General features: G+C 39.7%; 1 protein-coding gene across 2 annotated transcripts in view; it reads right to left on the minus strand.

Moving 5' to 3' along the window:
• NFATC3 (nuclear factor of activated T cells 3) overlaps positions 1–24,660 on the minus strand; it is a 76,461-nt gene extending 51,801 nt beyond the window's left edge. For both annotated transcript variants that reach the window (XM_049805276.1, XM_049805275.1), the window contains exons 1-2: positions 24,433–24,660; positions 6,649–7,780 (exon numbers count right to left, since the gene is read on the minus strand). In XM_049805276.1, the coding sequence (XP_049661233.1) occupies positions 6,649–7,780; positions 24,433–24,532 (1,232 nt within the window). In that variant the 5' untranslated portion in view covers positions 24,533–24,660. The remainder of the gene's footprint in view (positions 1–6,648; positions 7,781–24,432) is intronic.
• Positions 24,661–27,209: the final 2,549 nt, after the last annotated feature.

A 27,209-nucleotide genomic window follows, 5' to 3' on the forward strand; every position in this document is an offset into this window, starting at 1 on the left:
AGTTATTCTTTCTTAGTTGCAGCAAAAATAACACTTTCCACTTACAGCTCCTCCCAACTCATCCAAATCTGTCACTGTGGGAAAAAGCTCACTGACCATACAATGGATATTCCACATCTTTTCCTCATCCCAGGTTTTTGCAGAGATTAACCAACAGCATATCCTGTGACAAGTCAATGTTGCAAACCCCAAAGAACCTCAAATCATAACTATATTCCAATCTTCACTACCTAGAACAAAGCAACATTTTCCCTGGTGCAGTAATTTTGAAGGTAAACATTTTGGGGCCATTCCAGTTGCCACAGTGGCTTATCAATAGACTTTTAAAATACTGTTTACATTCAAAATATCCCTGTACTACTACTAGCAGGCCCACAGTAACTATGCTTTCAGAGTGTTGATACAGTATACTGCCAAGTAAAATCTATATCATTTCAGAACAAAGTAGAGAGCTGAATCATGTGTACAGCACAAAGGTCCCATATCAAACACTACCTGAATTTCTCTGGATTTATTAATGGTGTGTAAACATTACAGCAATAGCCTAGCTTATTATAAGTCTATGAGGTTCAAAGTTCTCTTGCTTGTCTCACTTAAGTGGGTCCTTATCTTCAAAGTCAGCGACTTGCAAATATTTTCACTTTAAAGTTTTGCTAACGTAGCATAGCAGGTGTTATTTCTATTTATTAAAATGAGATAACTACTTAGCAGACTAAGTTTGCCTATAGTCCACTCACACTGAAAGATTTATTCTTCTTAAAATTAAGACCAAAGTCGCAATAGTTATGTTAAAAATAGAACATAATTCTGTTCCTCTCTGCTCTCTGGACTTCCAAGAGAAGGATTCAGACAAGAGAAGCAGCTTTTCCAAGTATTCAGCCATCTACCACTATACTTAAACTATTTCTTTTCCCCCGAGAGAGTAGGCAACGTTGTCAGCAATCCTCATTTCCAGTGGTAACTGCCAGATAATCACAGGTAAAATACTCTCAAGTATCCATCACTAGAGATTCCCGAGCTGCAAATACATCTATCAAAGCCAGTTTGTTCATCACCACTGGAACAAAGAAAATACTTCCTATCCCATCACTTCTCAGTGCTCTAGATTAAATTTGTGACACAGCGGTCTGAAGATAATAAGAATTCCATTAGAGAAGATACAGTAGAAGAAACTAGGTTTTATTTCAAGATTTTTGACCATTAATGAACATTGCCTGGCTATCTCCCAGGCACAAAAGCACCATTTGTTCCCATCAAATACTTCAGGGGCTAAAGAAAGAAAAAAACTGAATGACTCATTAAGTTTACAACCCTGCAAAGTGCCTATTTGCTTGAGACACAAACTAGATTCTCAAGTTCTACATGAAAGTCGTAAGTTTAATGCAAAAGAAAAAACAACAAACCTAAACACAAAAATAACAGAGCACCCATGATTCTCAATTGCATCATCACTGACCACTCTTCCAACAAAACTCCCCATGTTACCTACAGCAGTGCTGGCCATATCTGTGACAGTTGTTAATTCCAGAACACCGTAACCATGGCTGTTAACAGCATTAATATTGCTGATCTCTTATGAATTGTACTTTCAGTGACAAGTCCACACCAAAGGTATTGTGTTCTATTGTATTTTATTATATTATATCGATTGCTTAGTGCAGGTTTCTGGGTCATCCCTATACTCTTTTTATTCCCCTTGATCAAGTTTAAAAGAAGTATTGTAAAACAGACTTTCTAATTCTTTTTTTTTTTTGCACGTTCTGGAAATCTTACAACTGTGAACCTGTTTCAGGGGAGATGGATCAGACACCTATATACATTGTAACCAAGACCATTAGCTTCTGTACAACAACTATACATATCACTTCAAAATACTAATTGCTACTCATCTTCCTAATACGGCAGCTTTGTACTCGAAGAGGCTGACTGGAATCCAAACAAAAGCATTTTAATAAAAGGGATCAGTCTTGAGGAGCTTCCCAATATTACATGATTTCATAAATAACACCTACTAAATAGAAATCTCACAAAGTTTCAAAGACTTAAGGATACACTTAAAATAATTCACATGAGCATACTAACCCCTTTCAGATGGTGCTTCAGTGTGAGCAAGTGGATCAAATTTAGATATTTGAATATGAATAGACTCTATGAAGAAACACTTTCTCCAGTATTCTTCTAGACTATTTATAACCTATACTGACATAGGCTATCTAAATAAGAAGATGAACTTCAGGCATCTATGTTTCCCTTCCAACAGCCAATACAGAATTTGGGAAAGGAGTGAAAGAAAAAGAGAATCCAATTAATGAATGAATCTGAAATAACTTTATGCAAAAGCCTAGAAACAGGTCTTTTAAAGAGATTTAGTGGGGAAAAAAACCCAAAACAACCAGACAAACCTTGAGTTTTTTCTGTGAGTAAAACTCAAGCTATAACAGTAGATGTGCAATAAAAAGTTGTAAAATCAGCATCTTCAAGAAATGTTAGGGTACTAAGCAAATGGGGTGGTCAGATCTGCTATAACTACATTTAAGATCCCAAAAAGAAAGGTATTTTCCAAGCAGAGGGGAGGGAAACATGAGACACACGGATAAAGCCATTTCTTATCCGTCATCCTGGGAGGAAGCTAGGGGATTGAAGAAAGAGGTATCTTAAATAACAGTAATAAGAGTAACAATGTAATAAAGTTATCAAATAACTTAATTGCTGAATATTCTGTAAAATGACCAATTTAATCTGCCATTGAAAGAGTGCTCATCTGCCAAGGTACTTGGTTAATGACATAATCTACAGATGCCTTCACTATTTCTAGATACAGAAGACACTACCTAGTTTCTTTTTACCTGTTTTGAAAGGAATTGTTGCACTGGTTCTGTCCATTGTCAGTTGTCTAGACTTATCTTTGACAAGGAAGCAGAAATGTGACTCAGGGCACATAATACACATATATTTTCGTATGCTACACAGTGGCAGATTATGGGTTTCTGTGGCCAAATAACAAGCTGTCATCTAACAAAATAGTTTGGATGGCATCTGAAATATGACTAAAATGCTCAAAAGCATGTTGTATATTTTTAAATTTTGTTAAGTATTGCACACTTACTGAACATAGAAAAAAGAAGGAAAACATGGTCAGGACTTGACAGATAAACTAGATTACAGATTTACAAAACTTTAGAAAGCATTCAGAGAAAGAACGCGCTATCTGCACGTTTCACACCATGTCATAGGGGAGGCAAGTCATCCCCACTTCTGCCAGGTGTCAGTTTATTGCAGCTGACTGTGCACACTTGGTCAGTCACTTCATATGCTTGGAATCAATACTCCAGTTTACTTCATGCACTACTTTGTACTTGACAATACAATGAAGACATTTTAAAAGCATGTTAATTGTAATATATATTGTAATTTATATTACAATTAATATATTACTATATAGAATACATAATAAAGATATAAATTGCAATTAATATCTAACTCTTATGACAACTGAGGTGCTCACTTTTAGTCACTGTCAAACTATCTAAGAAACAGTGGATCTTCTTGCATTTCATTTTTATCCATAAAACGTAAGAGTCAACTTAGGTCCCCTACTTTATAAGCATCAAAATTATAAAATATTATATGACAGAATGAAATGTTTTAACATACTGAAGATGCATACTCTCCTAGCACCTGTGGAACAGGCAACAACTGCTAAGTAATTCAACATTTCACTGAGGATACAGTTGCCAAAGCAGCCATTTCCACTAATTCAACAGTAACAGTGAGACTACATTTTTGCCAGCAAATGTATACAGCTTAATAGTTAAGTTCTTCAGTACCAGCTTATAAGTAAATTCTGACATTTAAAAAATATTTTTATTTCTTAATAAAACAGTAAAATTGATTTTTATTTAGTTCTGCTTAGTTGTCCCCACTACAAGAGGAAGCAGGTTTAAGTGAATATCTATTTTTGTAACTATTTTGGTCATCCCACAAAAGAACCATAGATCCACACCCAATCTTGCCACGTGCCTATATGTTCATGTGCTTTTACCCTTCAGTAGCGCTCACCTTTTATGGACTATGTTAGCCTGCGGGCTAACAGAAATGCCAGGTTAGGATTGTTGATTATCCTACATAAATGTAATACAATTCCAAAATACACAATTAAGGAAAAATAGTTATCATTGTTTTACTTAGAATGAAAAGATTCTAGTAACAGACTGAACATCTTTATTAACAGTTGAGCAGAATGCAACAGAATTAAAAAACCCCCCAAACTTCAAGATACTTAATGTATTTGTCAACACAGTAGTTTCATATCTGGTAAAACAGAATTTTCCAGCTAGCAGCTTTGCATCTTTACTGTTAAACGTCACATTCATAAACGTCAGTTATGCAGAAGGACATTAAAGAAAAAAAAAAAAACAAAAACCACTTCTACTCACTAAAATCAATACATTTCTGAGGAGAGGAGAAATTAAAATCTGTGGTTATACAATTATGTAAGAATGACAAAATGGCTGAATAAGCATTGTTTAAATATTTTTAGATATTAACAATCTAAGCTAGTTGACAATTTGTAAAGAATTTATACAAAACTTGGTTTTAAAATTAACAGAAGTTTTGTATTGATAAAAATGAGCCTTCTGTGTGACACTGATCTATCAACACATAGGGATATGTTCAGCAGTAAAACTGAGAAGTTTGTTGTTAGAACTCAGATGAACACTGAAGTCTGTTTGATAGTACCCATTAGAAGTTACCCTTCGGGAAGCTCTTAAGGCTATGTGCTTATCTTCCGTTTGTTTTAACGATGTTTCACTGTACCCTGAAAGTGTTGGTTTATATTTCACCCATTTGTGTTTGTAACTTCCTTCTTAGGTACTCAATAGTAAAAGTTACAGTTGAATTTTCTCCATTATCTCTCTGCCTAAAACACACATGGAAAGGGTCAGCTATAGCAATGTTTAAAAGATGACTGAGTACTTCTATATTCCATCACTGAGAATATTCATGTACCCAACAGAGAATGAGAACAGATATTCCAAAACATTTTTTCCAACAGGCTTGTTCATCTGACAAGTCATCAGGAAATAACATATCGAGACATTAAAATGATGCAAGAATGATATCTGAATTTGGAAAAAACCACTAGAAAGGGGAATTATATAAAAACTAGCATGTTGCCACGAAAGTCAACATCCAATTTTCAACAAGTTCTGCTTTTGAGGGAGGTCCCTGAAAAGAATACCTCTTCAATAAGCTTGTCTTAGTGGGCAATAGTTAATTCTAGTTTTCTGCTAAGAATTTAAAACTCCGAGAAGCAGGGAAAAAAGCGTCCTATAGGGCGTCTCTGAAGCTTGGTAAGAAACATTTCTTTCTTTATTTTGCTTCACTTACTTTGGGGGAAGGAGGTGGTAGGGAGGAGGAAAATGTTAAAACCATGAATATTTTCTAAGCCATTCTTTCTAAAATTAAAAATACAAAGTGTGAAAACAAGTGCTTTGCAAAAATGACTTTGCAATGAGAAGAACACTTCTTATTGAATATTTTGCCATTTTTAGGATTTAAGCTTTGCTTTTTTCCTCTATCTCTCCCTGCCCCCCACCCAAGAAAGAGGAATTGCTTCATCCACTATGTCCTTGAAGAGCAAACCTTAAGTGTTGCCTGTGGACAGAACAATACTATTTTAATCAAAGTTATTTTAAAATCAATACGAACTAGCATGGAAGCATTGACATTCAAACCTATAATATGGCTTTTATATGGATAATTGTGCTTTACAGATATTAATCTAATGTACCTTTCTTACAAAACGTCCATGGCTTCTTCCTCCCAGTACCTCCCTACCCCTTATTTTTAAAACCCAGTAGAGCAAGAAAAAGGTTCAGGAATCAAACGGATAACTTGAGCTGAGTAAAATCACAGTATCTGTCCATCCAGCAGCAACACTGCTTAAGGAGTTCTCATTCCTACTCTACCCACTGCATTGTACTGGCAAAGTGATTCCAGGAGCTATGTAGTTGGAAAGATTACAGAACTGCTCCATCTAGAAAGTAACAGAATGGGAAAGAGGGTGAATTTTTCCCCCAACCAAACTAGTTCCCTCTTCTGAGCCTCCACAAATCATGCTGCTAGCACGTGACAGGACTACAAAAGGAAAGAGCTAGTTAACTCAGCACCATGATGGTGGAAATACCCTTGGAACTACAGCCCAGAAATCAATTCTTTCTGGATGATTTTCAGTATGGCATGCAAATTTTTTTCTCTATTCTATTTCTAGAATTCTATCAACCCAAAGAAACAAGTACAAACAAAAGCAAAAAACTCCCCACCTCTTTTGTGGTCTCACAGTTTTATAAAATTGTGTAAGTCAGGTTTCTTTAGCTATATTAAAATGTGAACTGCTTAGATGGAACTACAAATCACACACAAAATCTGCAGTCATTTGATTCAGCTGGGCTGGGCATGTATCCAAACAAACTTTGTTTAAATAAAACTAATCCTATGTTACAATGCAGCTACTGTATTTTTAAAAGAAGAAAAAGATGGGTATTTGGTGTCTCAACTTGTTTTTTTCCTAATGGTATCATCTACCTGCCTACAAGAAGTTTTCTTTAAGAAGTCTTAATGCATCGGGACTTTCTAATCACTTACCGAAATATAGGAGTATGACCAGGCTTTGGTTTGTTCCAAGTAAAGTGCGAAGGAACAGAAAGAAATTGGTCTCCGGGCAAATCTTTTTTCAAGGTGTGCTGAGATCCAGAGCAGTCATCTACTGCAGTTTCAAGGGATGATGATAAATTACCCTGTTCTTCAGGACAGATATCTATTTTTCCAGATAAAGTGGCAGTCTGATCCTCAGAGGTCTTTCTTGTTTTTAGAGGAATATCAGTCTCTGTACAACACTGAAATGGTGAAAGGCCAGAATTAAGGCCTTGTACATTATGGATGGAAGTGTTTAGCCATGTGTCTTCTGTTACGCTTCCTCTGGGAGAATGGCCAGGTGATGGAGTTGGAGAATGGTGAGGAGAGAGAGAACCAGCATAGCAAATCTCAGCACTGGAGTGTCGTCGTTTCCCACAGGGGGATGTAGGTCTTGACGAGGGCCTTGATGTTGGTCTAGGGCTTAGCCAATTTTCATCTGTAATACTAGTTCTAGGAGAATGACAGGGAGACTGTCTAGGTGACAAGGCATGCCCAAATCCATAAGGCTGCTGCCAAGATTCATCACTAGGACCTCTTGGAGAACCACCAGGAGATGCCAAAGGAGACCCAAGGGTAAATCGAGCAGCTGCTTCATTTAGCTCTGAGTCTACATCATCATAAACATGGGAAATGGATTCACAAGAGGAAGCATCTGAAAACCAACTTCTGGACGAAATGCTGCTGGCAGGGCTTGGACTAAGGGATGATTCCCTATATGATGGCTCAAGAGGAAGATAGAGATGGTCCCGTGAAGGCCTTTCCATATATTCATTTTCTGTGCCATTTGTGTGCAATTCATCTTCACTGGCTTCAATCCCTTGATGACAGTTAGGTGAAATAGATGTAATTTGAATACTAGGGCACTCAAAGGGTTTGGGTCCACCTAGTGGACTATATTTGGATTCTGGTACCTCGCAAGTTCCTTCATAGTTCTTATGACTCTGAAGTCTTGCAGGTGGTGACAGAGGAGAGGAGTGAGACTGCAATCCATGGCGAGGAATACAAATTGGCTGATTTACAGAGGATGATGGTTGGTCTACATTAAAGATGTATATGGACGCACAGTCATCTGACTCAAGATCTGAAAACAAAATTTAAAAGAACAGAGTCAGAATGCAATATTCGAAAAATGCCATTAAAAATTCCTTTGTTTCCCAGGTATGGCCCGTTTTCAACATCCTAGACATTTCCCATTACACTAGCCAAAGTGTAATTCTTAATTTTAAATTTTCCCCAGCCACATTTACAGCTAAATACGACTACAGCATAGTTTTCTGTTGTAAATCTTGTTTTCAGCCAGATTCCACAATTTATACACATCTTCAGTGGCTGAAAACATAATACACACAGAAAACAGGTTTAAAAATCTTGAAAGGATCTGAGCTGGAACACTTAATTCAAACTATATTTTGTAACTACATTCCATTCATAATTAAACATTTTCTACCATAATCCATTAAAAATTAATCTTTTTTACGTGAATAGGACTATGATACTGTCTGTAAGCCCACTAGTCAACACTTACAAGCACCAGAATATCACGTACATAATCTCTCTCTCCTTTAACACTAGAAAGCATCTTACAGGGACTCATACTTCAGTCAAGATTATAAACACCTAAAAACATTCAATCAAAAGAGGGCCTAACAAAGAATATTATTAGAGATATTATGAAGAATCTTATTCCAAAGGCCTTTTTTGGTTGCTTGAAAAACTCTCAATTACCCATCCCACAGAATAGCATTTTTCAAGTGCAGTCTCACAAAGTCTGAGCACAAGTTGTTCAGCAAAAAAAAAAAAAAAGCCAAACCAAAATATTCTCAGATCTCACTAACTTATCCAAAACACAGGAAATATTCCAAAGAAAAACAAGCAATTGAGAGGGAGCACAAGTCCAGTTAACAAAATCAGCAGCTTTGTCTCACAGAACCGAAGCAGATTTTCTTGCCCCGCTTCTCAATATTGAATTAACTGCCAGTATGAGACATTTGTCTGAAACAAGACTAGAAAACACATCTTTTTTTCTTATTTTGTAACCACCATGCTTCCACTCTTGTTTCCTTCCCCTTGTGGAATAGACCCTTCCCTCTATAATTATATAAAGTAAGTATGCAGGAGACCTCAGGTAAGTTCAACTAAAACTAAACTAAAATGCAAACTAAAATGCAAACTAAATGCTCCTGTGTCAAATGTGACAATGAGACATCATGTTATACAATTATTTTCCATAAATCCAGACTGGATTATATTAATTGCAGCTCTGGGTATTAGCTTTTTTTTTTTTTTTAGAAAATACCTTTTTATCCTAAGTATCAGTAGAATATTAATACTTGTTTTAAAATAAATCTAGTCTCTCTCACAGTCAGAGAAAATATCCAGACAGGAAGTTATGTATTTTAGGCCTTTCCATGATAAAAACAATTAGTATGTTAATGAAGTCATTCTAGTATCAGTTCCACTAATAGCAATCAGCTTAAAATTAACCAAGACAGAAACAAACAAAACAGCATCTCCTCAGAGACAACAAGGAAGCATTTTCAAATGGAGAGAAAGCATACTGTTACCAAGGAACAGACTATATTCCTCTGACTTAAAAAAACAAACCAAATCAAAACAAAAAAAACCAAAACAAAACCTGAAGGTTCGTGGGCAAGGAGCAGCTCTATTAGTAATCTATTAAAGAAGGCACAAAATTGCATTTAAGACAAGTACTAAGTAGTTTTATAAGCACTGTGTGATTTTATATATATTACATATAGTCATATATAACAATTGTCCATATTATGTCATCAGCTACTATTGTATGTGTTATGAGCACAAAAACAAAAAATTGGTATAGGTTAATTTCTAAATACGCATATCCTAAAAGGATCAGGATACTCAGGAAGGACTATTTTGTATATCATACAAATAATTAACACAAGCTCACTATGTTGAACACTATCAAAACTGCATTTCCCTATCCTTTCACTAGGATAACAAACATTTTTAAAAACTTTAATTGGGGGTCTTTCATTTTGCTGTTTCCCATCACAAAACTTGAAATGCAGACAGTAGCCAGTTACAGGTTTTCCCACATCTATTGGTATATTCATGTGCAAGATCACAGATGTCCTTGTTTCCTAACTCATTATTAGTATTAGAAATGTAGGTCAGAGGAGAAAAAAAGCAATTATCCAGCTACTCAAAACTTAGAAATGAAATTTACAGGTACAGAAATTTTGAAATAATAATTAAAACTTCATAGGAAAACAATTGGAAAACTTCAAGTCCTGTGCATAACCATTTACTGTCATTAATGGCTTTACGAACAGTAGCAGCACATTGTTTGTGCTTAAAAGTCTCACTATTGTAAAGACCCTTATTTCTCTTGCAGCAACAATCAAGAATTTTAAAATATTTAAGACTATTTGTCCACTTTCAATGCCACTGGGATTTACAAAAAGCAGATATACATTCAAAATTTAAGTTTCATCAAGCTGAGGTGGAGAGATCAGACTAGCACAGAATTACCAACACCAGCTGGGAAGAACTGGGAAAGAGATGGAGAAGGCAGGAGAGCACTCTTCTGACTCAGGCTTCTTTGGTCCCTCTCCACAACAAACAGCTAATGAGTCTGGCACTGTGCTCTCCCATTACCCCTCCCCAGCAGCATACATGCACACGCTCAAAAAACAGGAAGCTAGAAACTTAGAGCAAGAACTATGAATCTAACGAACACCAAATCCCAAAAGGATGCTTAAGACTGTGGAAACAATATATTTTGAAGTCTAAATCACCCAAACCATTTTCAGACACAATCAATAAACAGGTAGACTTATTTTAGTTTGCACACACAAAACCTCCCACTTGTAGTCATGTGTTAAAATAACCTGTTAGTTGCTCATACAAAGGACAACACTAACTACTAAGATCTTTACAAATCATGTCATTAATTCTACTAGACTATTTACCAATAATTATTTTTGTCCTATTAAAGACTGTAGAGAGAATCCCATCTGGAAGAGCCCTCTAACCAATTTGAAGGAACTAGTAAACATACAAAGATAAATATAACTTGGGTGAAAGAAATGGGGGGAAAAAAGAAAGAAAGACAAAAGAACCAACAAACCAGCTGACAACCCTTACGATAGAAAGGAGTGAGAATAGTTAAAAAAAAAAAATCCAACACAGAGCTTCAAGAAAGCAGAGAGTAAACAAACTCAAGGAAGTCTCACAATAGGCAAGTGCAAGGCAAAAAAGTTATGAAGCAGTCCAAGGCAAAAGACAGAGTTATGGAAATCTGGTTACTTTTCAGGAGAGCTATTACATCCAAACAATCCTATTGGGGGAGGAAAGACTGTAAAGAAGTTGGCCAAGTCACGAGGCCTTCACTAACCATAAAATATAAGAAAGAAGCATTCAAGAAACAGAAACTAGGTCAGATTACCAAGGTAGAGCATAAAAACTATCATAAGCACATGGGGGCAAGATGCTAAATAGGATAGACACAGCAAAATACAAAGACCAAGAGAAGCAGTGCCATTCACATCAAAAGCCTGCTATGACCCTGAAAAGGCAGGTGTGTTAAATGCTTTTAATTTAGTAAAGTCGACTAAGTAAATTGCTAACAATGTTAATAGCAATGCAGAGTAAAGAAAACTGGACTAAATAAAAGGTTAAAAAGTGCTGAAGGATTATAGACCAGTAAGTTTAACTTCAGTTTTAGAAGTAGTATTAATAGTTTATTTGTTCCAGTAAGCATTTAAAAGGAGACAGGGAAACAAAACAAGAAGTCAATGTTGGCTAAGAACAAAACTGTGTCAAACAAATTGTGTTTTATGACCAAAGGAGTTCTTCTGGATAGCTAGCACAGAAAGAAATTCAGCTTTGTTTTAACTCAAGACTTTTAATACTACCATGCATGGAGAAGCCACCAAGTCTTTAGAAATTTAGTGAAGCCTTCTTCCCCACCCTGCTGAGATCAGGTTTACTACTGAGGGAACACAAAAGTTAGCAGATGCTCTATATTCACGTAGTGCATATAAGCTATATAAAGCTGCAGACTTCCACTGCAATCTTACATCAGGCATCTGTGTCATCCTGCATCAATGAGAACCAGAAGGTCTGTCGTTTTGAATGTACATTTGCTACTGTCTGGAAACAGACTAGTTTACAGAAGCTCCTGTTCAGTATTAAAACAATGCTGGCTCATCCCTTACTAAGCTGCTAACTACACTTCAACGTAAGCTGCCTAACTGGAGAATATAATTAAATAATATCCAGAACAACTGCTCCTAAAGTACATTTTGCTCTCTATTTGCCATATTAGACTGCACATTCAGGACTAGTAATGCTTGCCCACCAGTTGTTCACTCTTCAACGATGTACTGGCACGTGCATATGTGCAGCTGTGCAGTGAGCCAGATTTCTCTGCAGAAGGAAGGTCAATTACTATCAAATGACTGAACACAAGCCCTGTGCCAAAATTATCCAAACCACTTTATTATTCTAGGTTTGTAAGCCCACAAACAAACAGGTTCAGACATTAGGAGTTGTTATAAGGTACTAAGAAAGTGCAACTCGATCTAGGTCTTATAAAAATACTACTGCAAAAACAAGATCAGTAATCAAGTCCTTTAAATAGCATGAGGAAAGACTTGAGCATTGCCACAGATATCATGTGTATTCTCAGGTAAACCACATAATCTGCCTCCACTACCCAACTTTAAAAAGAATTACAACCTCTTCTGTTTTTCAGTTCTTTCATGACAGTTACCATTATCTCTTTCTGAACATGATGGCATTATAAAGAATGCCACAGAAATATCTGTAAATAGGAACAAAACCCATATGCAGCTCCATTTTTTCATTTCATTATCCTACTGATTTGCAGCAGTTCATAAAGACCCAATAGTCATAGTTTTCCTTTGTGCACTTAAAAAGACAATGGATGAGAGTTCTTGTTGGTTATACTACCACACTAAAGTTCTATAATTGGGTATTTAACTCCAGTTTTCCATTGCAAGCTGTAAGTTCTCCACACACACCTCCTACAAGTTTAAACATCAACTTAAAAAACACAAACCCAAAGCCCCCTAAAAAACCACAGCAATGCATTAGTTTATAAGGCATATAACTGGACAGTAAGCCACCAAAAATAGTATTAAAAAAGTATAAATTGTGAAAAAATTAAGGTAGCAAGGTGGAGCAGGGGGTAAGACACATCCTTATAGACCAAGTTTAGCAACACACAAAACACTAGTGCAAGTTTAAGCTTTCAGAAAAGTATGACTTACAACAACTGTCATTTTATGAAGCAGTTCTCCCTCTTCCATGATTTTGTGCTCTGTTTCATGGTCATATCAGATAACGCAAAAAGGATAAAAATAAATTTTACTTCTGTCAATCATGTACTCTAGAGGCAGCTCTGTTGTGCCCACCAGATTTTCACTCCTTTTCTTTTATTAAGCAAGAATACTGGAAATGTACAAGAAAAACAATCTTCTCAACAGCAGGGTCTTATCAGTCTCTTCCAAATTCTAGTCTGGATGAGAATTCATTATCCTCAGTAGAAATGCAGAATAATAATGAAGCTGCACTAGTTTAAGCAAGAGAATAATACAGCATGTCAAATGTTTACAGCTGACATTGAATAAAATAAGAACATACTGGCTCTCAGGGTATAACTACATGTTATATTTTTTTCAGCAGCAACTACCCTCCCACACACATGCATGCACAAAGGGGGAGGGGAAATGAGAAGAAAGGTATTTTTAACCCAGATGATTTTGGCAATCAGATTTGCAGGGCACTAACGTAAACACCTGTATATATATACACACAACTGACAGGAAAGCAAGCTTTAGGACATGGGGAGAAACAGGCAACCAGGACAGGAACCGCAGGTGTTTTCACTATCAAATAAAAATGTAACATGCAACTAAACCCTTAGGCCACAGCCTGGTATGCATTTAAACTAGAACGGCTGTCTTCCGAGTACATCCAGCTTTACCCTGAAGTAACAGAATTAAGTTCCAAATAGGGAAAGAACAGTCATAAAATTTTATTTGGCATGTAAGAAAAACAGACTAAATAAACACAAAAATCAAATGCATCTGGCTAAGTCATAAGCATGTTTCAGAAAATTATGTGCTTCTGTTGCAGCAAATAGAGTTAATCTCAGTTGAGGGGTTTTTCCTTCTTTTAAAAGATGTAAGTTCTCATGATCTTTCATAGCAGAGTGCTTTGAGATACATTGATAAAAAGTGATGTACAAAGCAGGTAAAGAATCCAGCTTGTAACTGTAAGGTTCAACAAGAATTAGTCATTCTAAGTTCAGTTACAAGAACAGAAAATAGCAACCGGAAGTGCTAGGCAGTGTTTATACGTGTGCCTTCTCCAGCCCTCCTGGTACTTCTGGTTGATTATGAAGCATGTCTTCAAATGAAAACTTTATAGAGCTTGTGGTTTGGTATTTAAGGATTATTCATTAATACTCATAACAGGTTAAAAAAGAAAAATATTTACTTTTTGCTTTAAAAATCTGTACATTCTACAGGCTCCTCTCTGCTTACTTTTTTTCTCTGTGGGTACATCATTCAAGAGGGCACAGTATTTTACTGCATAATACCCTTGTAGACAAAATGGAAGCTGTTGCCCTCCAGTTTGATGAAGCCTCATTTGTCACTCAGTGTTACATAGAAAGTCATCTTAACACGACCCAGTAGTTCAGAAGATATTAAGAAATACACTATGGCCTTTGGGGAGATTTTTAAAATGACACAATACATCTGTGCAGCAGTTACTAACATATAGTATTAACAGACTATTTGTCACTGCTATTCTGAAGTTTAAGTATATTATTCTATATGATCGGTTGTTAGAATTTGTGAAAGGACTGCAGACCTGCAATCCCAAGGCATCTGGTATGTGTAGACATGGGAACTGAGAGAAGATGGAGCACTCAAAAACTGGTGTGTTGTGCCTGACCCACAGGAAGAAGACTGATAGTAAAGGTAAGTGAGGACATTAGGCAAATACTGATTGAAGAGAATAGGGGAATTACATGCTGTAGTTGCCAGCCAAAGGTTTGTCTAGATTCTTGGTATTGCAGGCCAATTTATCATCCACAACCTAACTCTTCCTTTATGGGGGCAAAACTAACAGACTCCACAAAAGGCTCCCCAGTTATTCAAAGTTCTGGTTTATGCTGTACCTATAAACTGAAATCCTCACTTAACTACCTACATGGATGCCTTTACCACTGATCAACTTCTAACACCAATGAGCTTGCTGATAGCAACCTGCTGCTCTACACAGACACACCTCCAGGTTTACAGTCTGCTCCAGTCCTGAACCAAGCACTGAGCAGAACCCAAGTTTCCAAGATCAGAATGTGTGAGTAGGGCCATAGCAAACAAGACAGGAGTGTGCAAGAAAATGGATATTTTGGTTTACAGGAGAGCATGGTGACATAGGGTAGGGTCTTTGTGAAAACTGGTAGAAAAGGAATGCAATAAGCCAAGGCACGAAGTTTCACTGGGGGGAGGTTACACAGTAAGAGGGAGACCGAAATGGGGGCATGCCTCTTTCTGTTTATCAAACAGAGCATGACACACAGAGGCAGAGAACTGGTATTGATAGTATCTAAACAAACTAGTTTGGAAACTCCTCACACCTCAGCAAAACTACACTGTACTTATGCAGCTGTCCTACAACACGACAGAGTGCAAACCATTCCACAGCAGGCAATCCTACCATATAGTTAACTCAGTATTTAAAATCATTAACATTACAGCTTTTCACCAATATATTTTGCAATACAGCTTTAATGTAGACTTCAGGTGCTCAAAACTCAAAGGCTCTGTACATCAGAGGACTGAAATGAGCCAAAATGATTATCTGAAACTTTCCTGTTTTCCCAGCTGCTCACAAGAATGTAGGATCAGAAACACCTTGAATTCACTTTGCTAAGATTGACACAGTAAGCATAACAGGCAGAAACAGGAATCACAGCCAAATGAGAAAGGGGAGGCTGAAGCTGAGCACGAACGCCATTTTTTCAGCAACTTTCAGAATGATCACCCAAAATAGAAGGGAGACCATATTAGCATGCCTCACAACTGTACCACATCCAAGCCCTTGAAACTTTGAATCTCTTCAGAGTTCTACATGGCTTGCATTTATTCCAGCAGGAGTGGAGGTTTCACCACATACTGTACCTAATCAGCCTAACCTCCTGCCCCCAGCCAAAAAAGCTAGGCAATTTGAAAGACAGTAGCATTTGCTCTCAAAAGCCTAAAATTGACAAATTACATTGATGAAATACAGAGACTCTGACCTAATTTAAAGAAGCTATGCAAAATACAAAATGTTGACAGATTTTCTTAGTGGTTCTTTGGATTAAACCACACATTCTCTTGTGGCCTTGTCACTTGAGTACAGTTATCCCAAATGACACTGTTAAAGCCTTTTGTAATCACACAGTTACTCCATCTCCTCATCTCCTTTGTGTTCTTGATTTAGAGAACAACTACTAGAAAGCATCTAAGATACATGAGTAGCTATAAATCATTACAGACATTATTACAGCCCATTATGCAGCCATCAAAAGCAGTGAATCATTGTCACTAATGGTTAATAAATGCACCATGACTGTGTTATCAGCCCACCATTCTGTTTTTAGAGTATGCTTTCATTTTGGGTATGAAGATGCAAAGGGTTACTCTGTAAAACAACTCTAGTTAGAAGGTAACACTTTGTGCCCTGTCACAGCTACAATCAAGTCACAATTCCATTCCCCTCCAGCATAGTACAAACACTGTTTATCCCCGAATTTATGTTTAAGCAGTGTTCCCATTTTTTCTATTTACAAAACAATAAAAAAATTAAATAAATCTGGGATGAAAAAAAATGTCTCCCAGAATTTGTTCCTAAAAAGCAAAGTTAGCAGCTGCTAAAACATGAAGTTTCTCGTTAAGCAATGAATTCAAAGTTATTTACCTCCTGCAATCTTGAATAACCTCATACATAAAAAAAAAATTGAAAGATCTCAGTTTGAAAGGACCCAAGAGAAAGTCCAAAGAGGAATATTTACAAGACTTTGAAAATAACCGTCTCCACCAACCTGTTAAAAAAAAACAAACAGAAAAAAAATCTAACTCCAACCAGCAATTTTGCTATATTAAAAATATTTCTTATTTTTAGAAGTGGTGACTAATCTTCCAAATGCAGTCTGACAAGCCATTTTTTAAACTGGCAATTGCTGTTAATCTAAATATTAATATGAATAATATGATTCTACATTTCTGGGAGTAATAAATTAGCTGTAAGTACCTGCTCATGTTTCTATCTACAAATGTCTTTTATGCAGCCTCAGATGAAGTTTTTGTTTCTGCTTTAGAAAACAACAACAACAACGCAACACAAACCCAAACCAATGTTCTATTTTCATTAATTTATTGCTGAAAGACCATGGGTTTGTAGTCAGATCCCCAGAAAGTTGATTCTTCTCTCCTTCGCCCAGGTACATAAAAATGAGGACTGGGCCTCCCAAAGAAAACTGACAAAAGTATCTTCTCTTCTATCACACCTATCCTCCTTTGTCTGAAATGTAACCATAAGTATTCAGTGCCACTGAGACATTTAATCAGAAGAGCCACGTAAATGATTAAGTGCAGCTGTTCAGTTAACTCATGAGACGTGCAGGCCACAACACAACCCAAAAGACTGCTTATCAACCAGTTCTGCAGTTCTTCAGATTTAAACTGACCTTCCCCGAATGACTTTGAACAGTCCCACAATTTTTTTTAATGTTCTATTTCACCAGAATATTCAGACATGGGTGCACTAAAGGTAGAAGAGAATGATGGCTTGTTAATAAGCTTGCTCCTGCCTTGCAATTTTACTTAGCCTTACTGATCATTTCACTCATCTTAAATTCCACTGTCATTCGAACCCCACATGGCATGCCTGGACAAATGCAAGGACTTGGATGTTGTTTTACAGGCTGGGCTTACTGCCAAATCTGCTCCACGTACTTCCCTGGCCCACTAGGGCAGCTTTAGGCAACAACTCCCGTATTTACGTTACTGCTGTGAACAGCCAAACTACTGCTTACTATTGATCCAGGCTCAATCTACTCTCATTTCTCACTCATTCACAGCAACATTACTTATTTGGCTACTCTTCAGGTGGGATATGATAAACTGCTTGCAGTAGTGCAACACAAACAAAAGGAAAAAGACCGTCATGTTTTAAGCAGAGGACTACTTTTTACTTTGAAGAAAGAAAGAGCTTATTCCTAATTTTCAGAAATATGTAAGATAAGAGCATTAGCATAAGTGCTTTTGTACCCTGCCCATCTCGCACATCCCAACTCTCAGGATTTGTTTTCATTTGCACTGTGCCCATAATTCAGATGGAAGGGAACGAGACAGAGTATGAGGTGCGACTACAAATTCACACACAAAGTGATATTTTGTCAAACTTGAAAACAAGTCTGAAACAAGGATCTGTTTCAAATCCCTGCACTACATAGTGACTCACTACATAGTGATTCTTGATGCACTATGCAGTGATCCAAGAACCATATGCCAAACCATAAAAGTTATGAAGTTAGATCAGGTGCAACTACAACTGCTTTGCAACAGCACACAAGAGAGTTTGGTATTTTTCCAAAAGGTCTCATCCTGGTCAAGCTTTATCCAAACAGGCAAAATTTCATTTAGCCAGCATACTGTGAAAAAACCACAACATATCCAAACATGTCAGCTTCCCAGGATTACCATCTTAAACTGTTACTCTTAATGGCCAGGCAACTCTGACTCCATTGATACCAGATTTGACTTTAATACACATTTTCCTTTAGTTCTTCCTCAGCATCTCTCCAAGTTATCTTGAAGTCACAATGTTCTTGTCAAAGACCCTCTATTTTTGGTCAGATGCAGCCGTTTTGTTTTCCCTCCTCCCCTCCATCAGCAGATTATATAACCGCAGCCTATGACTGATTTGCATTGTGTCCCTGCATGTCATCCTTTTACATGCACAGATACCAGCATCCACTAGCTTGTAAAATAAAATTATAGTAACTAAATTTCCCTCAAGTGGTGGTTCCTATCACAATACATTTAATGTTCAATATCTAATAAATAAACAAACATTTCTGTTTAAAAGTATCATTTATGTCTCAGGGAGAAAAAATAGACAGACTCAAGCAACTTGTCCATTCATTCCTTCTTAAAGTTGCACCGGTTGATTCTAGTCTTAATCCACATGAGCACTCTTTTGTACAGCAAACGCTTACAGGCCAGCAGAGACAGCTGTATGTATATGGATGGCTCAAATTATACATATTAACCACAGAGTCACCATCTTGTGCAAAGACTTTCTCTCCTACCCATTTATATAGGCAACCAAAGCTAAACAGAATAAAAAAGACTTTTAGAAGGAATAAAACAATGTGAACCATGCAGGTGTGCAAGATGGTTTGTTAAAAAGACTCCCGAAGACCATGCCTCACAAGTTTCTCTTACTCAGCTAAGGAAAACAAACTTTGTAGCAGTTCTGGATCAGAAGCATGTGATCACAAAAATGAATTTCACCAAGAGCAACCCTCAGTCAGCTCACACCTCAAGTTCACAATTATTGCCAGCATCCAGCCCTTAATTTTCCACTCAGTCAAATTATAAGACTACTCTCTTTCCTATCACAACTTGACTTTCTTAGTATTGCTTACCTTAATCGCCATCTTAGGGAAAAGAATGAAAAGTTCTAGCACACTGCAAACTTCTGTAAACAGCTTAGGCTGTTTTCTACTCTATTCCCTGTCAGAAATTCCTGTCATGAATACACACATTTAAGAAGTGAAGAAGAACACTTTACGTATTAATGATCAAGGCAAGGTTATAAAGACTAGTATTGTGGTGGTGTTTCAGTACAAATCATTGGTTTTAAGACTTTTACTACATATCTAAGTTAAATGACACATATATAGTGCCTGGTTTTGCTACAGAGAACTCTGCCTAGCTACTGAGGATAAATTCAGCACCCATCATCACTTCAGAGCACTTAACACATGGGCAGGAGGTAACTGCTGTGCAGCCCAAGCAGCTCACAGGTGCTCATAGAGAAAGCAGGTCAGACAGACACCTTCAGAAGAAGAGATCAGGTTTACTTTGACAGTCACAATGGCAAAATGCGTATTTCAGTCTTGATATTCAGCAACAACCTCAAACCAATAAGCTAATAGCTCAAAGCTACAGGAAAAAAACCCTCAAGAACAAGAGTATAGAAGTTTTCAAATAAACTAAGGATCCAAATCCAGATATGCTGTCCTTATCCAGAGTAAGGCTCCAGCTCGCAAAGGTGCTTGAATTGTCACTAAATTCATCACAGAACTGTGATATTTTTCATACTTGTCTTCTGAAAAGTATGGTAAGAGAGATTGTGAGATGTATCTGTAACGAGATTACTAAATAGTATTACTTAACCAAATATTAAGTCACAGGAAATATGGAGAACCTCTTTTCAGCTTGTTTCATAGTTTCCAAGAAAATAAAACAGATACTATGAACCCTAAGTTCAAGGAGGGTATTTTTATCAGTACTTTTAAAGCACTCATATTTTGGGAAAACAAATAAACAAAATCAACCAAGGATGATTACTTATATTGAAAGATAATATGAATTTCTCCTCCTCTACTTCATAACCCAAGAACAAAAGGTGGGTGAGGGTGAAATTCCACATATTACTCTGTTTTACTTGGTAACAAAACCTCAGCCCGTCTTTTGCTCTTAGAGGACTTAATCAGAAATAACAGGAACATTTTAGACAGGATTCTAAACAGCAGTATCAGTAACTTATCTGTCAGAATTTCCCAAATAATTAAATACTTCATTTTCTGGATATTGAACAGTTTGCAGTCTCTAATTTTAAGTCAGTCCCTATTTCACATGCCAACAAGATATAATTGTGGATGTTACAGAACTGTACAAGGTCCTGAATTTGCAGCTTAGTACTACGTACCCCAAGCTCTTTAAAGGCCCTGACCTTGTAAAAACTCATTCTTTAAAATAGAAGATGAACCCTTAACATAAAAATTCAGCTAAACAAATAATCATAGCAACTTGTATTTGCTCCCCTTTTGCACTGTTTGGCATTTAAACAGTATACTGCATCCTCAGCAGAGTTTTTAACAGTAGTGTGAAGAGCTTAATGCAGTTTATTTGCTTAATGCTTAATAAATTCTAGGTAAACTTCCCAGAATTATATTGAATAGTACTGCAAAACCAGGGATTGGGGGTGAAGGGGATAGGGGCATGATTAGAAAAATATTTAAGTTAAATTCAATTATTCAGGTGTCACACATTACATGTCAAAAATCTCTTCAAAGACACCAAACATGGTGGCACCTCAAATAAATTAATTAACAAAGTTAGTTACATGACAATCTATTTTAGTAGACTGTACAGAACCTGAATGATACTGTAATTCAAATGCCTACTTAGGCGTTTCAAATGCAACTAATACAAGGTGGCAAGATGCAATCAGATGCTACTGCAACTAACCAAACAGTTTTGCAAGAAAGAGTATACCAAAGAGATTTAGTTCACTTCAAAGTGCACCGTAGCATTACCTTTGGGCACTGGAGGCCTGAATTATTTTGTCAGAAAAAGATGAAGCTCATTAGTACCTCGAACTGTACCACCCGTTTTGAGTGCCAAACACTACAAAAATCAAAGTGATAATTTCTTTCTTCTTTGGGACAAGGACACAAACTGTCAGAGAAGAGAGCAAGATTTTGCAGAAGGTGCTTAGTACCCAACTTCCACTTAAAAGCAGCTGAAGAGCTTTTGACAATCTCTTATTTAGCAACCACCTGAGCATATCTGTACTTCAGTTCACAAACTATATGAAATGGGCTATCCTTCTGATTTCAAGTAAAGTACGCTCCAAAGATTGCAGTATTAGAATACAGACTTTCAAGCATCTTTAAACCATCTTTCATGCATTCCCCTCTGCAGCAGGAACTACAATTTTCAGATCAAGCGCACAAGCACTACTGCAGAACATTAGTCTCAATTCCTGCCACTTATCACAAAACTAAGTACGTTAGTTCTACTATCCTGCAACCCACTGAAATTGTTCTGTATAATAACTAAGATTCCCAGTTGATTTAATTTCTTATTGTCCTTTTGATGTCATAAAAAGGGTCATCTACTGCCTGGGACTAGGATTTTCTTCATAGTTCAGAAATCAAAAGTATATTAAAGGTAATGAAAGAATAGCTTACTTTCTCTTGCTTTTGATTGAAAATAAAGATAAAATATATAAATATATGTACATATATAAAAGAATAACATCCTCACAACACTACAGTATTGTCAGCATAAAAGAAAAAAGCATTAATGTACATTTCCATGTTATTTACACAAGAAGTTAGTACTAGATGCCTCTTTCACAAGGATGCCAATCCCAAACTTCTGGAGATACAGCATGAAGCATGAGAACATGTTTTCAAGTGTTCTCCATGTTCATGGAAGACTTAGTAATTTTAACATTATTTATTTCAAATTAAGCAACTTCCCCTGCGATGTACACATTTTATTACTAGCATACATCAGAAAAAAAAATACCCTTACGCTGACTTTGCTGCACAACAGACAGTATCATTGAAGCAAGTAATATGGGATTATGAAATACATGCTTTAGGGAGATCCAAGAACTTTTATTCATCTAACTAATATACGCGGAAGAAGGGGAAGTGAAAAATAGAAGATTTCCAATATGGGTCCTCTCTAACAGCTGAACTCTGGCAATCCTTTTAATAGAATACTTGAAGGCAGAGACCTATTCTAACCCTTTCCTCTGAAGACCACATCTGTGCACAGCAGGAGAGATCTCTCCAGTATTCCACAAAGCAGTGAAATTGCCGAGTTACAGATGCAGATGGAGGATTTCTTACTGAAAGCTATGGCAAACAAATCAGGTCATGGTCTGAATACCACATTTTCAAATTTGCCTTAAAAATAGTTTTGATTTATCAAGCATGGAAAGTTCTCTATATTCAGAGTAATATCTGAACTGCTTGTTAGGGAATGCTACCAAAATACAAATATTATAAAAGTGAATGGAGTGCCAGTAGTATTTCCAGTTTTCTGAGCAACTTGTTTTATCATTCTCATCTATCACTGATGGAGAAGCACAGTTTAGACTACTAGTTTTATGTGAAAAGAACAGAAATAGGGGTGTCAATTATTTTTGTTGTAATTTGTTAACATTCCCCATTGTTTTCTTATGGTACTGTAGTGTATTTCTTTGGCTAGCAGAAGTCAGGCCCCCTTCCCAAAAGCACCATCTGCTATTCAACTTAAGTTGCAAAATACGCAAAGAGAATTTCCCCTTATCTGAAGGGATTTGTAAACTAAATCTTAGCATCAAGAAAGTTAGAGATTTTGTAAGAAATTAACCCCGAGTGTCCACACTGGGTTATACACAGACTGTATCAGACAATTTTTTTCCTCATCAACTTATGCAGACAACCAAGTCAGAGAACAAAACAACATGGCTGCATCATTTAGTTTGGGTACAGTCATGTTTCAGACCTATCTTACCATCTAAACAGTTAGACTTAAGACAGTGCATCACCCATTAATACTTATTTCAAGTAGGTCAGGAAAAAAAGCATGCAGCCATCGAACTCTGGTGCAGCTACACACTGCACAGCTGGCTCTTATCGATTCCCCACACCATAATTTACAGGGAATACTTCATTTTCTGCGGTTTAAAGAAACACGGGTCTTTTTAAAAGGGATTTTCAGGCTCCAATACTACAAAACCGAATAAAATGGAAGCACTCTGAAACGTGTGTACATACATACCCGTACACACGGACCCAAACAGCCATCACAGCTCAACTCGCAGTGCTTTGCCCATCCACGCGTATATAGACGCATGTACACAAAGTTTCTAAGAACACGCCGCAGTAACGACGATGCTTTATATACGGGCAACAGTTCGGTTGAAACTTTTCACCGCGAGAGTCCCAACCAAGTCTCTAGTCCAGCCCCATCGACGTTTTGTTGCTCGCTGCCGTATGCCGAACTTAACGGCGCGCTGCACCTCACCGGGAGGCCCCGCCGATCGCCCTCCCCCAAGCCCTGCGAAGCGACCCAAGGTCGGCGCCGGCAGCCCAGGCGATGGCCGGCCGGTTCCCCGCGCCGCTACCTGCGCCAGAGGCTGCGGCGGGACGCGGGGCCGTGGAGGGAGTGGGGGGGGGGGGGCGCGGGAGCAGGCCCACCAGATCCAAACCGTCCCCCCGCCTCCGCGAGAGCCGGGGCCTTCCCCCCCGCCGAAGCCACCGCGCCCCGGGGGAGGCTCCTCCCGCACGGCGCGGGCTCTTGGGTTTCTTTTCCCAAAGAAAGTTGTAACGGCGGCGAGAGGCCCGGAGAGCCGCGGCCCGGCCCCGCGGGCGGCATCGCCCCCCTCAGCCCTCCACGTCCCGCCGGGGAGGGGAGGGGAGCGGCGCCGTGAAGCGGCCGCAGCCTGAGGGAGGAGGGACGGCGCCTCTCCCTCCCCCCCCACCTCACCCCCCGCTCTCCCGCCTCCAGCGGCGGCGGCGGGGCAGGCGGCAGCCCCCCCTCCCCGCCCTCGCCTTCCTCGCAGGAAAACAGGAAGCCGACCTCCCCCAGCCCGGCCCGGCCCGGCCCGGCGGGAGGGGAGCGGCCGCGACCCGGCTGCGGAGGAGCGCACCTGCAGGCCCCAGCGGCGGCCCGGGGCCGGGCTGCCCGTCCTCCCCGAAGATCAGCCTGAAGTCGAACTCGTCGGTGGCGCCGCAGTTTGCCGTAGTCATGGGTTTGGCCGGTGAGGCGAAGCGAGACCCCGTCGCCCTGCCGGGCCGCGCCGGGCTCCTGCCGGGCTGCGCTCCCCGCCGCCGCCCCTCAGGGCCGCCTCATAACACCGGATGGCGCCGCGGCTGGAGGGGAGGGAGGGAGGGAGGGAGGGAGGGGGCGGGGGAGGGCGGGGAGCGCGCGGGGAGGCGGCGGCGCGAGCGGCGGCTCCAGCCCCAGCCCCAGCGCGAGCTCCCGTGCCCGGGCGCCTTCTGTCAGTCGCGGCGGGGGGAGGGCGCCTACTACGGGCCGCGGCTGGCCCCGCCCCCGCGCCGCACCGCCCCGGCCCCGCGCGCCCGCCGGCCCCGCCCCCGCGCCGTGCCCCCGGGGCAGCGCCCCCAACCACCCCCCCACCCTCCCCCCGCCCCGCCGGGCTGCCCCGCCCCTCGCCGACGTTTCCCACAGTTGGTCTCTCTTTCTCGCGGTGACGTCGGCGACACCGGCGGCGCCTCGTGACCCGCACCGAGGCCGCTGAGGGAGGAGGGACGCCTCGCGGCAGGTCACGTGGCGCGGAGAGCCCGCCTCGCACCGCGCCGCGCGGCCTGCCGGGGGTTGTAGTCGGTTGGGTCGGCCCGGCGCGGGCGCCCAATCCGATGGAGGCAGCCGAGCACCAAGGGGCGGGGCAGCGCGCGGGGTGCGGGTGCCACGTGTCGCCCCGCGGCCGAGCAGCGGCCGCCGTGCCCGGGGCTCCGCGGGGCCCGTTCTCGGCGGGGCGGCTGCCGCGGGCGGGAGCGCCGGCCCGCCACAGCCGGGCCGCGACGCGACGCGACGCGACGGCTTCGGGGGCCCGTGTGTGAGCCCTCCTGCAAGGCGGGAATGGCCGCCTGTGAGAGCCAAGGAACAAAATCCTTGGGGGATGGGCTGCGGGTTTCACGTTAGAGTCTTGAGAAGACTCGCACGTAGATAGGTGGTGTTCTTGGCACCAATTAACGGCTCGGGTAATTAGGCAGGTTCTCGTGAGCTGGGGAATGGGGCTTGGGTAACAAATGCTGGCTGAAGGACTCTAAGCTGCTGGCCGCTTACCTTCCAGGCTCCTCGGAAACAGTGGCGATGAAGGAACTGTACGGAGACTAATTAAAATACTTTCTAGCAACGTAAGCTGTCAATAAAGGGAGCCACGTAGTCATCAGGAAGATCAGAATGCTCTGCCTGCGCAGCATCGCACCATCACCTATTGTTTTGCCTTGCATTAAGGTTGAAAGGCAAATAAAACGGGCAAAAGAAAATGCAGAATTTACATTGTTCATGCAGCAGGAGCATCTGTTCCCAGCTGCGGATGGCAGCATAGAAACTGTAGTTGGCCTGGTATTTGCAGTGTAAGAAATCCTAGAGCGACTTAATGAAACCTTCGCTGGGTGCTGTGGAATTAGTAAAAGACTAATCCTTAGTGTGTGTGTGATCTAGGAAGATTTTAGGCTTGTGCTGAAACTTGGGCGTTGATGGGAATTAAACTCCTCCTCGCAGCCAGGCACGCTGGCTTATAGATAGTTATGTGATATTTACATACGTTTACCGATATTGGTTAGGGACTCTGAAACTCCTATTAACCAGAGTATCATTGCTGTATCCTTTTAAACATTAAAGGACCGGGTTTCATTACTTACGTGAAAGTTTACCTGACCTAGAGTTAGTGTCTCATGACCCCATGGCCATGTGGAAATTAGAGATTTATCTGTTAATATTGTTTGATTCATAAATAACTAATTCAAGTTGTTCCTATGCTCAGGGTCTTTTTGTGTTTGTTGTTGAGATGGATCCAAACAGGCATATCATAATCCCATGCATGCAATTGTATCTAGATGTTCTCTTTAAAGACGGTGTGTGAAAGTGAGAAAAGAAGGCTAGCATGAAGAGAAATTGGCTACAGTGCAAAATTCTCAGTCCAGCATGCTTTTGAAAAAGTTCCGTTAATTCTATCTGTGCACTCATAAGGAAGGTCAGTAATCTATGCTGAAGAAAGCAAGCCTAAATGAAAAGCTGCTTTGTGACCTTGCAGTTCTAGTGGAAACAGAAAGCAGCACGTTAAAAAATACTGTGTAGAACTTGGGACAGGAAGAGTTTGCCCAAGTGAAAATGGGAAGCTGCTTCTAGTGGCCAGACTACAAAGCAGCCATATGTTTATCTTAATCTTCTAATGCACCGTCCTTTCTGTTGTCACTTCCCACACACCACTAGCTATTTCTTTACCTAAAACACATGAGCAACTAAAGCTGCTGTTCCTACAATACTTAAACCAAAGGTTGATGCTCTTGTTAGGGTAGCCAACTCCCTCTCCTGAAGGAAGCCCGAACCTTTGTAAGAAGCTCACACCCAGTTGGCCTGTAGCCTCTTTTTACCTTTAAATCCAAGGTCACGTAGCAAGACAAGCTGGAAAAGAATGTGTAATTGGATTAATCGTGGTTAAGAAAAACCCCCATGTATTCTTGAATGAAAACAGGTCTACGATGAACAATTCAGAAAAATATGCCACATATAAAATGGCTCTGAGCAGCTAATTTTTGTCTAAAAACTTCTGGGTAATCTTTCACATTTTCAAATCAGATATATTAGAATTTGTCTTATTGTTAAATAATTGTTGTGTCAGATTACAGCATGTGGAGTAACTATAGCAGTTTCCTGTTCTGCTATACCGGTAGTTTA

The sequence above is a fragment of the Accipiter gentilis genome, chromosome 7, assembly GCF_929443795.1.
Source record: "Accipiter gentilis chromosome 7, bAccGen1.1, whole genome shotgun sequence".
Classification (NCBI taxonomy): Eukaryota; Metazoa; Chordata; class Aves; order Accipitriformes; family Accipitridae; genus Astur; species Astur gentilis.